Genomic DNA, 12,963 nt, shown 5'->3' with positions numbered 1-12,963 from the left:
GTTGTATCTACCAAGAAGAGTCAAATAAGACCTTAGAGATCATTTTCTTCAACCCTCTTTTTATAAGAAAACTGAATCGTAAAGATGTTGACTCCATTAGACTATAAATGTGAGCAGCTTATTCTTATCTTTAGGTGCTTATTGCCTGGTCCCTTGTTCTTTGTTGTTGTTCAGTCATTCAGTCATGTCTGATTCTTTGTGATGACTTGCTATGGGGTTTTCTTGGCAGAGATACTTGAGTAGTTTGCCATTTCCTTCTCCATGGCACTTAACAGAATCTTAATAAATGTTTATTGAATTGAATTACATGTACAAAGTTTTGCAAAACAGAACAATTTCACAATTGGGAACACAGAAGGCTCTCTATAATCTCATACTCTCAACATTTTTTCCATGAATTTTCCATCTATTTTGTCAAGTTAGTCCATGCCTTCCAGGGGGAAAAGAGTACTTTAATTGAGGATTTATATTTATGAATATATTTAAGGAGAGTAAAGGTTCACTCTAATGACTCATGTCAAGAAATGTGACCAATAAGTAAATAAGTTTCATATTTGTGATTTGTAATTTTATTTTACAAGTCCAGTGCCCAATTAAATTATAAGATATCTGTTCATCTGAATTGCATGTCTCATACTATCAAATAAATCATATTAAATAATTCAATCATAACATTATAAAAATTGCCACTATAAATATCTTTGTACATATGGAACCTTTTCCTCTTTCTTTGGTCTCTTTGGCTTATAAGACTAGTAAAAATATTATTAACTTTTGGTGCAGAGCTCCAAATTGCTTTCCAAAAGGTCCGGAACAATTCATATTTCCACCAACATTATATTAAGGTCCTTTTCCCACAGCTCCTTCAACATTTTTCATAATGTCTTTTTTGTCAATGTGATATGTATGAGATTGAACCTGAGAGTCACTTTAATTTAATTTCTCTAATTATTAGTGATTTGGAACATTTTATATGGCTTTTGATAGCTTGGATTTCTTCCTTCTGACACTGCCTATTCATATTTTTACCATTTATCAAATGAAAAATGGCTCTTATTCTTATAAATTTGAACTCTTATAAACTCTTCTTCCATATGACATTTCTTCCAAGAACTGAAAAGAGCAATAATATGAATAATATGCCCTTGATGTCTTCTCTAAACTAACAGTCTCCAATTCCTGTCTACTTTCAAGTCCCCTTCCCTTTTTCATTTCTCTCTTCTGAACATATTCTGTCTTATTATTATCTATTCCTTATGCATCTTGGAAATAAGACCCTAATCAGAAAAGAGAAAAAAAATGCCACAAAGAATCTGTTATTTACCAAACACGTTTTAAAAGACATACACAGTGGGGTGGAGCTAAGATGACAGCATAGTAACAGGAGCCTTCTGAATCTCTTTCCAACCAATTATTACAAAGAATCTCAAAAAGAAAGAAATCAAAATCGGATGAATAAAGGGGCTCTCCCACTGGCCCAGCCTTAATGGTAGGCAGTGTTTGGGGACTCCCATGCTATAAGGGGGCAAAATTACACTTATCAAAGTGCAAGCTGATCACCCCTCCCCCAAACCACCTACCACGCCAGAGTCAGCATGAGGGCTGAGGCAATCTCTAAATTCTCAGGGACTGGCTGAAAGCACCTCAGACTTACCCCTTAGGGCAGTGCAAGGCCTGGCAGCAAGAGACCTGAGGCTGAAGAGTGAAGAGCCTGGGCTGCAGAGAGCAGAGCTTAGGCAGAAACAAGGCTGAACACAGCCAGGGTAGCAGGGACTGGAAAGATAGCCTCAGGGAAAAATGCTTTAAAGAGCTCTAAACAAAGAACCTGCCCTCATTCAGGCTTCTGACTGAGAAGGAAAGCAATCAACATGCAGGAACCCTAATCTACTAGTAGCAAAAGGAATAAACAGCAGCAAAAAAAAAAGCTCTTGACCTTGGATAATTTCTATGGAGAAAAAGAGCAAAATCCAGAAGCAATAGCAGAGAGTGACAAACAAAGAAACACATCCAAACTTTCCAAACAAAATTGAAATTGGTCACGAGCTCTCAAGGAATTCAAAAAGGTGTTCAAGAACTAAGTAAGAAAGATAGAAGGAAAATGGGAAGGAAAGTGGGAAAAAAGAAATGAAAGTAATACAAAAAGAAAATAACAGCTTAAAAGACAAAATTGCCCATATGGAAAAAGAGACACAGAAATCAAGTGAAATAATGAACAAATTGGAGATCATAATTGACCTGCTAGAAGCCATGAAAAGCAAGACAGACTAAACCAAAAAGGAAAATCAAAAGACTATAGCTGAAAATCAATCTTTAAAGACTAAAATTGGGCAAGTGGAAGCTAATGATCTCACAAGACAGCAAGAATTAATAAAGCAAAATCAAAAGAATGAAAAAATAGAAGGAAACATGAAATATCTCACAACTGATCTGGAAAACAGATCCAAGAGAGACAATTTGAGAATTATTGATCTACCAGAAAGCCTGGAACAAAATAAAATCCTTGACATCATATTACAAGAAATTACTCAAGAAAACTGCCCTGATATTCTTGAATAAGAGGGCAAAATATACATTGAAAGAATCCCTAGATCACCCCCTACATTAAATCCTCAAAAGACAACCCCCAGGAATGTTATAGCAAATTCAAAAGCTCCCAAGCCAATTAGAAAATATTGCAAACAGTCAAGAGATAATTCAGATATCAAGGAGTCCCAGTCAAGATTACACAAGATCTGGCAGTTTCCATGCTAAAGGACCACAAGACTTGGATTATGATACTCAGGAAGGCAAGAGAATAATGTCTACAACCAAGAATCACCTAGCCATCAAAACTGACTATATACTTTCATGGGAAAGTATAGGCATTTAACAAAATAGAAAGATTTCCAAGCATTCCTAAAGAAAAGACCAGAACCAAAAGGAAATGTTGATGTCCAAATACAAAATTCAAGAGAACCATAAAAAGGTAAACAATAAAGAGGGGGAAAAAATTTTTAAGGGCTTCAGGTCAAATTGATTATATTCCTATATGGGAAAATGATATCTGTAACTCTTAAAATTATTTTCATTATCATAGTAGATAGAAGAATTATTCATAGGCAGAAGTTATGGTATTAAGTTGCTCAATATGACATGTAAAAGACATACACAAAATAAAACTTGTAGGAAATTAGAATTTGGTTTAAGATTTGATTAGTTGAAACCTTTTCACAAAAGTGAATTTCAAGGTTTGTTAACAGCGACTTTCTCTTCTCTCAAAGCTGTTGGATATTACATGGTAGTCCCAGCCTTTGTTGGACATAAGAAGGATGTTGGTCGCTTGAAACTTCTCCTTACCAACCTTCAGCCCCAAAGCAGCTCCTGCTTAATCTTTGATTATCGACTTGCTGGAGAAAGAGTGGGGAAACTTAGAGTTTTTTTGAAAGAGAAGAATAATACTCTTGCCTGGGAGGAGACCAGCAGTGAGGATGGAAGGTGGAGGACTGGGAAAATTCAACTATATCAAGGAATTGAAACTACTAAGAATGTGAGTGAAAGTAAAATATTTACTTTTCTCTATTCACTTATGTTTTTATGTTCATGTCACTATTGAAGAATAAATAACAATTGAAGTTCACAAACAGGGAATAATAAAGTAAAACATTATTTATTTATTTCTATTCATACTTTTCTTGTGAAAATAATAGGTAATAACTTGCTAACAAGTATCAAATATTTAAAATATTCTGAAAAACCACAAGATACTGAGAAAGAATTGTGGTGTTAAAAAAAAAACACTATTGGGGGCAGCTGGGAAGCTCAGTGGATTGAGAGCCAGGCCTAGAGATGGGAGGTCCTAGGTTCAAATCCAGCCTCTGACACTTCCCAGCTGTGTGACCCTGGGCAAGTCACTTGACCCCCATTGCCCACCATTACCACTCTTCCACCTATGAGCCAATACGACAGAAGTTAAGGGTTTAAAAAAAAAAAAAAACACTATCACTACCATGAAATGGTCTTTGGGAAGTCAAAGAAAGTTGGGGTCAATGATGATAGCAGATACTAAGTCACATCAATTTTTCAGGTCTTAATCCCATGGTATAATTGTTCATCCCATAGAAAAGATTTGATGTCAAAAGTAGAGTTCTATATCATTTTTGTAGTGCCATTTAGAGGTGTGACCATTAATAAACCTTTACTAAAATGTCAATTTGTTAGAAGGAATACCCTCATGTTACATCAAAGCTATGAATTATATACTCTTTGAAGCAATTAAAATATCATGTTTCAAACCAGGTATATTTAGCTGTCTTCTTGGTCTTTATATGTCAGAAACAGAACTGAAATCCACGTCTTCTCAGCTTCTAGGTTAGCTGTGCTGTTGCTCTATAAAAAGTTAAACCTATCAAAATTATTCCCTTCATAATCTAATTTTTCCATCAATAGCTATAAAGAGTATGAATTGCTTACTAAGTTGTTTCTATAGATTTTTAGGTAGGTTGCACAGTGATTAGAGCACTGGGCCTGGAGTCAGAGAAAACTGAGTTCAATTTCAGCCTCAGACACTTATTATCTGGGTGATCCTAAGCAAGTCATTCAACTTCTGTTTGCCTCAGTTTCTTCATCTGCAAAATGAGGATAACAACAGTATTTACCTCCCAGGGTTATTGTGAGGACCAAAAGAGATAATAATTGTAAAGTGCTTAGCACAATGCCTGACACGTAGTAAGCACATTAGCTATTACTATTATTAGTGTATTTACAGGGGGCAACTGGGTAACTCAGTGGATTGAGAGCCAGGCCTAGAGATGGGAGGTAGGTTCAAATATGACCTCAGACACTTCCCAGCCTGTGTGACCCTGAGCGAGTCACTTGACCCCCATTGCCTACCCTTACCACTCTTCTGCCTTGGAGTCAATACACAGCATTGACTCCAAGACAGAAGGTAAGGGTTTTGAAAAAAAATTAGTGTATTTACAGATTCCTCATGCATAAAAATGAGTAAATTGGACTAGGATCCAGAGATTATTAATCTTTTTTCTGTCATGTTCTCCTTTGGCAATTTGGGGAAGCCTATGGACCCCATCTCTGAATATTTTAAATGTGTAAAATAAAATATATAAGATTATAAATGAAACCAATTATACTGAAATACAGTTATAAATAGATAAAGATATGAAATTCACAGGCCTCAAATAAAGATCTCTAAAGACCCTTCTAATCCTAAAATGCTCTGTCATATCATACCATTGATTTATGCCTAGGAAATAATTTCCAAATCTCAAACATATACATATTTTGTGGTAGTGATGGTATGTTTTTTTAAACACCATAATTCTTTCTCAGTATCATGTAGCTTTTCAGAATATTTTAAATACTTAATTTTTGTTAGCACATTTTCTTAATATTCAATTCCCGTTTTTTTTTGGGAAAAGATGATAATTGGACCTGGAAATGAGGTTGGTTGAACCTCAAGTCTGTTGGTAATGAATCCTTCCTGGCACAGAGAGCAAGATAACTACTCTCTGTCCCAGGCCTCTTAGACACTCAATCTGACTTCTAGCTTTCAAACAGTAACAGATTTATTATAAGAAATAGAGTAGGAAAGGATTGGGGGCTAGAAGATTTCCTCTCACTAATAAGATTCTACCTTTCCCAGACCACTGACCTTGCAAAGGGTTGCTTCAGTCCCCAACAGGGTTGGGGCTATACTTACTCCCTCTCTGCCTCCAATCCCACCAGCCTGTCTAGCTACCCCAAGCTAAGCCCATACAAATATAGTCTTTGGTGAAAGTCAGAGATAGCTGTTGAATCAGGAGCTGGTGCCAGGAGTGACCTAGTCACCCAGGTGTTGACAAAGCCCACCAAGGTAACTCAGATGTCCGGGTAACTATCATGATAGTTTCTCTTGAGAGGTCACTAGATGTCACTTCAATGTCTGGGATCAAAGAGGGATAACGGGAACCAAAGTAGATGATTTGGGTAGGTTCCACACAGTATCAGGAAAGAGCTTAGTTCAGAGCTGTGTCTTTCTCCACAGTCTCCCACTCTCCCCAGTTGACCGTTAACCACTTCAGAATCCTTCCTCAGGATTCTGAGATCTCCTCCTGTACATCCTGGTTTCTTGCATTCCATCAAACTTCTGTCTCTCCACTCTGGTCCTTTACCTTTTCCTCAAATTCCTTCCTATCATAGCTATTCAATGTTTTCTAATTATTTTAAAGTTCTTAAACTCAAACTTACTTTTCTTCTTTCTTACAGATCATTTTTGAAGCAGAACGTGGCAAGGGCAAAACCGGAGAGATTGGTGTAGACACTGTCTTATTAGTTTCAGGCGTATGTCCTGAAGGTCTTTAATTGCTGAACATGATTTTAAAAAAATTTTTTATCATTTGCCCTTTAAGCTAGTACTGTATTTTTTTTCTACATAATGACATAGATACCAATACATCCTAAAGATGTTAACTATTTACTATGAAATTTACTTGTTGGTGCCCATTTTTATCTGAAATGTGATAGTGTGGTAGTCTTGTGTTTTGTCACTCAACTTTGGATTGGTTCATAAAGTACAGAAGTGCCTGTCCAAATTTTTGCAATATATAGTCTTCATTTTATAAGCATAAGCTATGCAAATGCTATATTCAGCTTCTCTATTTTAAGAAAAAAAAAAGTCCAAAGAAATGTCTAAATGAAAAAAACGTACTTTAATGACACAAATTTGTCATAATTTTTTCCTAATGGTTTAGCCCAATTTAACAGTATGTTTTATATGTACTTTTTAAAAATTATTTACAAATAATCATTATGATTTAAATTCTTTTCTTTAAGTGAAGAACTGCATTATAGACTCTAATATTATTTGCCATACTGGAAAATGTAGAATTTGTTCTTTATACTCTTTAAAAATGATTTCCTATGGAAAGTCAAGGACTTATCTTTGAAATTGAAATTAGTGATTGCTTAGAGGTGCCATGCAGATTAGCACTGGTTGTTATGTCCAAAACCTCACAGAATTAATATGGACAAAGTTAGCAGACCTCAGATGTAACGAATTATTCCTCTTCTCTCTATCTGATTTTTATTTGGTTTTCAGGATTATTAATGTTCATGTGGGAATTCTGAGTGCCTTGTTTATAAGCAAGTATATTCTACTTGGGGTTATATCTCAAAGACTTTTTATCTATGTATGATAAAATGTGCTATTGCCTTCTATTTTTTTAATATTTGTCTTTTCAATAAATGAAGTACTTTTTTATTATAACATGAATACCAATACATTTTAGAAATGCAAACTGAGCATTGAAACAAGCCATAAGCAATGGCCTTCTTAACAAACCTTTTAATATGTGCTGTGCTAATGCTTGCTTTCTCTGTAGCACCACAATGTTTTATCATTCTGCTCATTTGATTTATGGAGTATGAAAAAGCCTCTAGGTTTGTTTGGTTTTTTTTCAATTTCTTTATTCAGCTTTTCTAGTTAACAAAAAAACGTAAAAGAAACATTTAAGAGAAATGTTTTATTCTTGTGACATTTCTTTGAACTTGTGACATTAATTTTTACTGACTAGGTTGGACTAATTTTTAAGAGTGCCTTTTAAATTTGAAGTGGACTCAAGGCAGCCTATAGTCAGAAAACTTCCCAGTCCTTTTGCCTGAGGGTGATAGTTCCTTGATAAAACCCCCAAGAATGACTGAGTGACAGTGTTCTCCACAGATCACAATCTTAGGATCACAGCTTTTTTATTTTATTCTGCAACAATTTGCATTCCACAGTGTTTGCTTTAAAAAACAAACACGTATTCATTTATTTGATATGCTAAAATTATTTCATTGTGGTGTGAGGAACTTTCTAGCTCTAAATTATATACAGAATCCATCAATTCTCCCTACTTACTTTTCAATTCATCTTTTCTCAGCTTTGTATATTTATCAGCCTGTTGTAGACATTTTCTATTTCACCTTATAAATAGGCTGATGTCTTCTTTAGCTCCAGTCCTCGAGATATTGGCCTTCTTTCATACTCCACTCTTTATTTTTACCTTCTAACCAATGCTTTTTTTTACATTCCTTAGAAGAGGCCTTTTTTTTTTTTTTTTTTTTGGCTGGGTCCTAGGTCCATTCCTTGATTTCTCATTGAAACTAGGCTCCTCGGATCTCCTTGGCCCTAAATAGCTTTAATCAAGTTCAATCCCCATCAAGAAATCTACCAAAAATAGTTTCTCCCTTTCCTAGGCCTGTAGCCATACTACTTTTGAGAGAGAGAGAGAGAGAGAGAGAGAGAGAGAGAGAGAGAGAGAGAGAGAGATGGATGGACAGATGGATGGATAGATAGATAGATAGATAGATAGATAGATAGATAGATAGACAGACAAACGGATGGATAGATGGATAGATGGATATGTAAAGGGACTTGGAAATACATATGTACATGAGGCAGCTAGCTGGCTCAGAGGATAGATTGTTGGGCCTGGAGTCAGAAAGACCTGAATCCAATTCTTGCCTCACACTTACTATGTGACCCTGGCCAAGTCACTGACCTCTACTTGCCTTAATTTATGGATAATGAAATGATAAACCACTCTAGTGTCTTTGCCAAAAAAACTCCAGACAGGGTCATGAAGAGTCAGACATGACTGAAATGTATCAATGACAACATACATGAGGAAACTGAGGCAAACAGGGTTAAGTGACTTGCCCAGAATCAAATAGCTAGAAGTGACTAAGGCCATATCTGAACTTATAATGATGAATCTTCCTGACTCCAGGGTTGGCACTCTTTCCATTGTGCCACCTGGCTGCCACATCCACATATACTTTAGCCCTTCATGTCTTCTCAAACTTTTCCCCAGCCTCCGAATCCTTTCTAATTGATGGCTTTCCTAGGCACACTATCATAATTCACTTCCTATAGTCTTCTCTTTGCATGCTTTCAGAATTCTAGTTTCTTTAAAAATAAGCCTCTTCTTCATTTTTTGCATCTCCATCCCTCAGAATGAATTTTTCAGTTCACAAGATCATAGAAATTTAAAACTGGAAAGGTCTTTGGAGACCATCTAGACCAACTTTCTACATAAAGCATCAATCTCTTCTATAATATTCCTATCAAGTAGTCATTTAGCCTCCACTTGAACACCTTTGGTGATATGGGTACTGATTTCTTTTTGTTCTTTTAAAAATAAAGCATCCTTTATGTATTTTTAACATCAACAACATTTCCTAACATATCACACTCTCCTCTATCTTCCAGATAGCCACCTATTATAATAACTAATAAAAAAGAAAAATACAAAAAATGGCAGAAAGCTGACTTCTTCCATAAGGTAGTTCATTCATATTTAGACAACTCTAAATCATAGAATCAAGAGCTAGAAGGGACCTTATTGATAATTATTTGGTCTAATGGTCCTTAAACCCTTGGGAGGAAGATCTTTGAAGCCAAAACCATTTTCACAATAATTCTCAGATATTATTTGCTTATTAAAATATTCCTCCCATTTCTAACTACAAATCTGTGGGAAGCTGGATATTCTTCATATGCTTCAACCAAAACAACATGGAGCTACAGATTGAATGCAGAAGCAGACATGAGAATCCAACTGTCTCCTATTAAACCAGACATGAAATTAATTTGCAACAATAAATGAAACAATACCACCCTTCTCACAGTTTTTTTTGTTTTGGAAAATATCATTTTTTCATAAAATGTGTAATTTATGTTAACATGTAATGGATTTATTATTGTTATTTTAACTGAACTAATAAATAGTTTTTTAAAATTTTTATCAGATTTCATTTCTAATATGGTAGATACTGATAGATAAAAACTGATAGAGGGCAGCTAGATGGTGTAATGGATAGATTGCTGGGTCTGGAGTCATCAGTCTCATCTTGCCAAGTTCAAAACTAGCCACAGGTATTTGTTTCAACAGTACATGCACATATCTGGTCTTCGATACTTACTAGCTATGTGACCTTGGACAAGTCACTTAATTTAACCCTGTTTGCCTTAGGTCCTCATTTAGAAAATGAATTGGAGAAGGAAATGGCAAATCACTCTAGGATCTTTGCAAAGAAAATCCCAAAATGACAGTCAGACGTGACTAAAATGACTGAACAACAAGAAAAACTGATAGAAATAACAATTCTTTGAAGCCCTCAATAATTTTTAAGAGTGTAAAGGGATCCCAACTGTTGTGAGGAAGATTATTTAGTATTAGTTACATATAGTTTATATGGACCTAGCAGGAAGGGCTGGAGGATTTCAAGATGGAATGAAGGAGCAGGAAGTGGGGCTTGTGCTCTGAGAGAGACTCCATAGTGGTTGGGGACATAACTGTTGCTAACCCTGGGAGATCTCAGAGTTAGGGGAAAACTACATCCAGATTTCCTGGGATCCTGAGAGGTGAAGGCTTTTAGCAAGTGGACAACAGAGCTGCACCAAGTGAGAAAGTGGTTTGGGATCTGGTAGACAGCATTTAAAACTCACTCTCCATACCTGGATACCTTGGATCACCTGGTGGAGTTGGCTTTTGGCATCCTGTGACCATCCTTGGATTACTGTGAGACCCCAAAGCCACCCTCAGGCCCTTTAGCTGAGCTGACCAAACCTGGCTGGAACCAGGTTTGGAGGAGTTTTCCCTGTGACTTCAATACTGCTTCCTTTGGGCCCTGCCTGGCTTAGGTCAATAGAATAGTGTAGTCAAGTCCTTCCCTTGCTCCTGTAGTTTGCCCTTAGGTTTCAAGTATAGAATCCCCTATCCCATCCTTTATTTAGTTACCCTCAATTAAACTGTCATATAGGGGGCAGCTGGGTAGTTCAGTGGATTGAGAGCCAGGCCTAGAGACGGGAGGTCCTGGGTTCAAATCTGGCCTCAGACACTTCCCAGCTGTGTGACCTTGGGCAAGTCACTTGACCCCCATTGCCTACCCTTACCACTCTTCCACCAAGGAACTAATACACAGAAGTTAAGGGTTTAAAAATATAAAAAACAAAACAAACAAACAATAAACTGTCATATACTTTACCTTTTGCCTGCTGGTGACTGTTGGGCCAACTGCCATTCCTGTGTCAGTTAACAGCTTGGCAGTAAACCCTGTCTTCCTATCCTGGTTGGTCCTGTCTCTCCTTCAACCCAGTGTGTACCCACAAACCATTTAGGTTACATTTTAATAATAATAATTAACATCCCTGGTGCCTCACCATTACACAAGATAAAAAAGTTTGAGAATTTCTGATCTAGTCCAACCACTCCTTACCCCATTATACAGATGAAGAAACTGAAATTCAGGGATTTTAAATGTCTTGTTCAACATTAAACAGCTAGGAAATAGCACAGAAAGATTTAATTAGATTTTCTAACTGCAAATCCACTCCATTACTGTTACTAGGTTATTAGGAAATTTTTCTTTAAACTATAAGGTAGAAATCAGTTTCATTAGGACTTCACCCATCAATCATAGTTCTTCCCCCGGAGCTAAAACGAGTAATTCGCAATGATCCTGTGTCCTCTTACCCAGGATAACTCTTTTGAAGGCAGTGAGAGTGAGCCCTCTAAGTTTATTATTCAAATAAAATATTCCTCAGTCCTTCAACTGAACCTCATAGGACATGTCTGCAAGTCCCTTCAGCAGTTGTTCTTTTCTCTGAATGTGGCCCAGGGTGCCAATTCCCCTACTAAATTGTGGCACCTGGAACAGAACACTATATACCAGGTGAGGCGATATGGAGGTAAGAGGAAGAAAAACTGAACTTGGAACCAGGAAAGCTAGACTCACATATCACCCCTGCTAATGACTGGGTGACTGTTGGCAATCACATCTCTCTAGGACTTGGTTTGCTCATCTCTTTAATGAAGTGGGGCAGGTGGATGGCATAAAGCCCTTTCTAGCTCTAAATCCTAGCACCAAAGTAGATTTCCAATTTTGTCCTGAGCATCTACACATCCATCATTACAGCCTAAGATGGAATTTGAATTTGGCTTTTTAGCATTCATATGACACTTCTGATTTTCACTGAGTTTGTAGTCTGCTATACTAGAACTCCAAAGGCTTCTTCATGTGTCTATTGATGACTTTCCAATTACATTAAGTATCTATTATGTTTAGCTATATTATCTGGGGCAAGTCACTTACCCCTGTTTGCCTAGTCTTTGCCCTTCTGTCTTATTAGAATTGTTACAAAGACAGAAATGATTTTTAAAAAGAGAATTTTACATGTTTCTGTTATTTTTTTTAAAGAGAAGTATATGTGTTGGGGAGATGAGAAATGTTGTATGAACTTTCCAAGAGGTCATTGTAGTATTCATTTTACTTAACATTTACTTTATTATAAGAGACCTCTTAGAGTGGAAGCAATCTGTAAATGTTTGTAATGTAAGAACAAAACACATAATAAAACAGACTATTTGAAAAGTTTAAAAAAATCTATTATGTGGAAAATACTTTGATCCACCATCAAGGGATTTATAAAGATAGAGAATGTGTGCTCACTCCATGCCCTCAGGGAGCTTAGAATCTAACTTCTATCTGGTTCTCTATGCATAAAGTCTGCACATTAATGGTCTACTGGGTGGCAGGAAATTGGCAAGGTACATATTTCCTGATTTTATTATCTCTTCTGAACCAACAATGTCATAGTAAAAGCCTACATTTTCACTTTATAACTTTGTTTACAATAAATTCCATTTGGGAAAAGTAATGTTCTTAGAGCCAATGAACATGTTTTCAATTGTATGTCATTGCTTTTCCTTTAAAGCAAGACCAGAATAAATATACAAAGACAGTGGACCTCAGATTGTTGTTCTGGTTGATTATATGATACAAAAATGAAAGAATTTGAGTCTTAATACACTACAGCATCCCTCTACTATATTTTCAGAAGCACCATTTAAATTTATACAGTAGTAGTTTTTTAAATGATTGGAATAACTGATATACCATAGTTAAAATTTGCAAAATGATTTGTAACATATGTGTAGAAACCAG

At 36.2% G+C, this 12,963-nt stretch overlaps 1 protein-coding gene across 1 annotated transcript in view; it reads left to right on the top strand.

Annotated features, from left to right (window-relative positions):
• The window catches only part of EGFL6 (EGF like domain multiple 6), a 63,940-nt gene extending 57,604 nt beyond the window's left edge, over window positions 1–6,336 (top strand). Inside the window, exons 11-12 of the mRNA XM_044666965.1 lie at window positions 3,261–3,526; window positions 6,241–6,336. Coding sequence (XP_044522900.1) covers window positions 3,261–3,526; window positions 6,241–6,336 — 362 coding nt within the window. The remainder of the gene's footprint in view (window positions 1–3,260; window positions 3,527–6,240) is intronic.
• Window positions 6,337–12,963: the final 6,627 nt, after the last annotated feature.

This window comes from Gracilinanus agilis, chromosome 3 (genome assembly GCF_016433145.1).
Source record: "Gracilinanus agilis isolate LMUSP501 chromosome 3, AgileGrace, whole genome shotgun sequence".
Classification (NCBI taxonomy): Eukaryota; Metazoa; Chordata; class Mammalia; order Didelphimorphia; family Didelphidae; genus Gracilinanus; species Gracilinanus agilis.
The sequence above is the reverse complement of the archived record's forward strand: the minus strand, read 5'-3'. Positions and strand labels throughout refer to the sequence as shown.